This window comes from Orycteropus afer, unplaced genomic scaffold (genome assembly GCF_000298275.1).
Source record: "Orycteropus afer afer isolate SDZICR_OR568_19922 unplaced genomic scaffold, OryAfe1.0 scaffold00042, whole genome shotgun sequence".
In the NCBI taxonomy this organism is placed as follows: Eukaryota; Metazoa; Chordata; class Mammalia; order Tubulidentata; family Orycteropodidae; genus Orycteropus; species Orycteropus afer.
The window spans coordinates 5709213-5714602 of record NW_006921629.1 but is presented as its reverse complement, the minus strand read 5'-3'; the positions used below and the strand labels follow the sequence as shown (position 1 = coordinate 5714602).

Below are 5390 nucleotides of genomic sequence, written 5' to 3'. Positions count from 1 at the left end.
TCTTCTCATCTGGAGCAAAAAAGAATGAAGGAAACAAAAGAGCCGAAGAAGAAACTAGCTCACAGTACAGGTCTAATGGCTCACCTGAACTGCAGCCTCTTCTAGCCTGAGACCAGAAGAACTAGATGGTGCCCAGCTACCACCATCAAGTGTTCTCACCAGGGACACAATAGGAAGTCCCAAATAGAATGGGAGACAAATGTAGACCAGAACTCAAATTCCTAAAGCAGACCAGACATACTGGACTGATAGAGATCAGATAAATCCCCAAGACTATCACCCTAAGACACGCTTCTCCCACCTCGGGGAGAAGCCACTCCTGGATGTCTCCTTTCAGTCAAATAAGATGTTGGTTTATAAACTGAACATTACCACCCATGAAGAATGTGCTCCCTTAAATAACTATATGAGACCAAATGGTCAACATTTACCCAAAAGCAAAGATGAGAAGGTGGAAATAATGAGAATGCTGATACACCATGAAAAATGTAACTGATGTCATGGAACAATCTGTACAAAAACTGTTCAGTGGGAAACTAATTTTCTGTGTAAACATTGAACTAAAACAGAATATCACAGAAGAGGTCTGAGGGGGAGGTAGCATGAGCAGAAAGCAAAGGGGGTGGGAGGGGGAAAAGGAACACATATTTACTTACTGAGCTGAGCCAAGCATTTCAGAGACCCTCTGATTGGCACCATTCATCATTCATTCAGCTAATACTTCTGAGACTGTGCCAAGGGCTGCCATATGTGTTGGGGATACTGAGTGATAAGGACAACATGGTGAGTCCCTGCTCCCAAGTACTCACAGGTTAGTGAGGAGACCTGGGTTCCAGTTGGCCTCTGCCACAGAGTCACTCTGAGGCTCCAGTGCCTCAGTTTCCACCCCTGTTCAAAAGGGTGAAGAACAAAGAAGGCAACAGATCTGTAAGCAGCCAGACGATTATAAGCACACACTCAGTGGGTCACGCAAGGGGAGGCCCCCTCATGAAGGTGGACGCACAAAATAGTGAGGACATGGAGACACTCACCAAGGACTGTACTGGGGAGAGGCCCGCTTCATGGGAGTGGAGCATCCAAGAGAGTGAGCCACACCCAGTCCTGGAATTTTACTGCCCATGTGCCAGAACTGCATCTGTTTCGCAGGTCAAATAACTGCATAACTGCCATTTATGAAGCAAAACCAACCAACTTGATGTTCTGATGTCAAGAAGATGGAATTCTAAAGGATTCCAAGAATCCAAAGTAAAAGTACCCATCTTGTAAGGCTGTTTTTGGGGAAGGATTAATGCATGTATTTGTGGCAGGTATAATCAGAGTATGTAGAGGCAGTTACAGAGAAAAGAGGTTAGAGTGTGGCAAGCTCCTAATCATCCCTCAAAACCCTGCCCTGGTGTCTTCTGTGAACCTTCCCTGAGCAAAGCAAACACAGCTATTTTAGCACCATGCCATCCTTCATTACTGCACGTATCACTCTGTGCTTTAATGATCCATTCCCTTCTCTAGACTTTGTTGTTGTTGTTGTTATTTGCCATGGAGTCGGCCCCGACTCATAGCGACCCCTCCTTGGGTTTCCGAGGCAGTATCACTACTGAAGTAGGAATGCCCAACCTTCCTTCCGAGGAGTGGCTGGTGGGTTTGAACTGCCAGCCTTCTGGTTAGCAATCGAGTGCCTTTATACTCCCTGAAATCAGGGACTCCAGAACGTTCTTCAAAAAATCTTGGTTTCCATAAACTGAACTGACTGAAGTGTGAAAGAAGGGTGGCTTTGATATGTTGAAACTCATCACAGTCTCCCGTTTTTCATTCTTCATTCATTGATCCCACAAAGATCTTCTGAGCTCCTATTCACTCTTGTTCAGTGACTCTTAGTCTGTGAATCTCAGACAAATTCATTATAATTTTGAATTTTACTTGGGAAACAGGAAGGAAATGAATAGATGGTGAAAGGAGTGTGTTAGGATGGTGAGATCCGGGGTGATAATATCCCTCTGAATTTTGTGACTTTCCTAATGTCATTATTTTACTTAAATCATGGAAAAATTCATACCCTACAGGAATGCTGTATTTGAAAACAAAGATTTTGCTCATTAGAAGAAAAGATCATGTCCCTCCCCTCTATCAAAGCTTACTTAGGGCCATAGTGTAAGTAGACAACAGGGATACCAACATCTGTGAGGCCTCACTGGGCCAACTACCTGCCTTCTCCTCCATTCCAAAAACTTCAAGCTGAATATTTCAGGAGCCTGTTTTGAATATTGGCATCATTCAGCACCACTGGCCTTCTCAGAGGAACCTGGTCACTTTCCAGAATGTTCCATACTGTCATATTCCCTAGCTTCCTGGAGTCCTGCTGCAAAACTGTAAAACAGAGAGGATGGGTGGGAATTAATTAGCCAAAGATCTCCCTGCTGGGGAAAAAAAATCCCCCACATGCTAAAACTGAGGCAATATGGCTTAGCCAAATAAAACCTGGTTTCATGGTGATTCTGTTGGCCCTGCCACCCTGCAGCCTTCTTGGATCTGGGCCCAGGAAGAAACGGGTCTACTGAAGATGTACCCAGCATACAGTGACAAACCAGCAAGGCCACATGACCCCAAGGTTAGGAGTCCCAGTCATAAATTAGCCAACTGTACACCCAGCCAGGGACACTCCCTTTGGAAACAAAACAAACAAGAAAAAGAGACGTTTATGCAAAAAAGGCTCCTGGGGTGGCACTGGGTAGATATAAATGCTTCTCAGCTGCCAAGATGGTCATAACTTTGCGGTGAGGTGGAGACCGAGGCCCTGGCAGAGGGGAACTCGAGCAGCTCTGATCCGCAATCTCCCAGCCAGCCCTGGGGAGGTGCCCGAGGAGTTATAGCTGGTCCTGAGGCTCTAGGTGGAGGTTTGTCCCCAGCCTGCTTGTCTGTCTCCAGCAGAACAGCCAACTGCAAAGGTGAGTGGTCCTTACTTCTGGGGAAAACTGGTGTTTTGAGAGGGTTTTGCTTCTTCCTGTCTGGGAAACTCAGAAAAGCTGAGAGAATTTTTTGCCCCTCGAGAGAAACTGGTGGAAAGTATAGGTACAGAAATACCAACGCAAGGTTTGGCCATTTGAACAGGGCATCATGTTCAGATGCTTCTCTGCAAATAAGTGCTGGGGTTATAATATATTACAAGGAAAACTTTCTGGAAATTTCAGACTAGAGAGGGAGGTGTATTGACTGGAATTTTACATGGATGATCTTATCCAGTCCTTATAACAATCCTCTTCCTGGAATAAATTCTGGGGAGATAGTTTTAGAGTCACACAGACCTGTGTTCAAATCCCAGCTCTACTAGTACTTGACTTTGATCAAGTTAACTGAAACATGTTTCTCCATCCACAAAATGGATTGAATAATACCTTGTTGTTGTTGTTGTTTGCCATCGAGTCGGCCCCGACTCATAGCGACCCCTCCTTGGGTTTCCAAGGCAGTATCACTAAGTAGTCGGGGCCGACTCGATGGCAAACAACAACAACAACAACAAGGTATTATTCAATCCATTTTGTGGATGGAGAAACACGTTTCAGTTAACTTGATCAAAGTCAAGTACTGGTAGAGCTGGGATTTGAACACAGGTCTGTGTGACTCTAAAACTCTTACATGGCCAACATCACCACGCTGCCTCCCAATGCCCAGGGTCTTGTCCAGAGAGGAGGTCTGCTGTCGGCAAGCTCAGATCAGAATTGGGTCCCTTCTTAGGTCTCCATTTTTTACCTTTTGTTAAAGGAGATGGTTTCAAATATTGAGAGTTGAGTGTATTTTTTCACAAATCATTATTTTCCCCCCTGAATCATAAGAAAGGAGCAGTGGTACTGCTGGCTTAGGATGAACAATAATAACAAAATCTTAAAAGAAAGGCAGCACAGCTTAAGTGCTTTCGAAAACCCCTCCAATAACAGGCAGAAAATCACAGTTGCCTATTAGTGATGTGGAGTTGCCGGGTAGTGCCGCTGGTTAACATGCTTGACCGCTAACTGAAAGGTTGGAAGCTTGAGTCTACCCAGAGACCCTGGGAAGAAAGGCTTGGTGATCTACTTTCAAAACATTCGCCATTGAAAAGTCTATGGAGCTCAATTCTATCCTGACACACATGGGGGCACCAGAAGTCAGTCAACTGCAGCCGGTGCTGGAAACAATGGTTGCAGGGACAGGCAAAGAGACTCATGTTTCATTGGTCACCTGATTTCCCACGGACCTTGCCTTAGGTGAGTGATGAAGTTTGCTCAGGGCCAGGTGGCCCAGCAGGTCCTACTAAGAAGGCTCATTGGGTCTATGTGTCTTTGTGGAATGGTGATGCTACAGGTCAGTATTTTTCAGTTGGACTGTTATGTGACTTTGAGAACTGAAGTCTACGCCCATAGGAGCCCTAAACCCAAACTGAGAATAGGAGCAGAGGTTGCAAAGCATTGATGAAGGGGCTGGTCAAGGCTTACATTAGCTTTGGTATTGATTCTTTAATAGGCTAACTATCTTGAGAAGGCCCAGTTCTGAAAACTCTTGCCCAAGCTTCCATAACAGTCTCTCCTTCCTGCTCCTCAGCCTCACAGAGAAAGTATCTGAGTCTGAATACAGATAAGTGACCTACATTGCAAAGCCACAAAGATGACCTGTCCCTGGAAGTTTATGTTCAAGGCCAAATCTTCCCAGTATGACTTGACTGAGCAAAAGGACATCAACAACAATGTGGGGAAAGCCATCTGGCCAACTTCCAGGTAAGGTTTTCTCTGCTGCCACTTCCTGCTCCCCTTACCTCGACTTCCCTTCCTCCCTCTGCACCTTTGACTCTCTGCTCCTGGCTTCTCACCTGAGGGCTCATCTCCCCACTTGCTCCTGGTTGTCGCTGTTGGAGTTCAATGCAGCCAGTATTTATTGCACATCTCACTGTGCATGGCACTATGTGAAGAAGGAAGGGACATGGCACAGTCCTGGCTTTAATCTCTGGGGAAGAATGTGGGCAGAGACTTGATGTGAGAATGGGAAGCTGTAGGGCCTGTTGGTTAGAACCTGAATGTGATCCTGGCTTCTTTCCTGATTCGCCAGTGTCCACACTTCACCAGTTGCTAGATATTCTGAGCTTGGTGAAGAGGACCAGAATGTGACAGAAAAAAAACCAGATTTGAACCCTGTGCTATGCCTCACTAGCCGACCTTGTGTTTTCTCTCACTGGCTGTGTAACCGGGCGTGAGTTACCCTCTCTGAGCTTCAGATGTTCTCATCTGCAGTATGGGAACCCCAAAGGTACCCATTTTGTGGTATGTTGAGGATTAAATGTGAGTGTTATATAAAGCAACTAGCAGAATGCCTGGCACTCTAGGCACTGGGTAAATGTTAGCATTTATTATACTCTCTTGAGCATCCACTCC

The 5390-nt window shown here is 45.6% G+C and overlaps 1 protein-coding gene across 1 annotated transcript in view; it reads left to right on the top strand.

Moving 5' to 3' along the window:
- Positions 1-4629: 4629 nt before the first annotated feature.
- NOS2 (nitric oxide synthase 2) overlaps positions 4630-5390 on the top strand; it is a 49733-nt gene continuing 48972 nt past the window's right edge. Inside the window, exon 1 of the mRNA XM_007937554.1 lies at positions 4630-4739. Coding sequence (XP_007935745.1) covers positions 4630-4739 — 110 coding nt within the window. The remainder of the gene's footprint in view (positions 4740-5390) is intronic.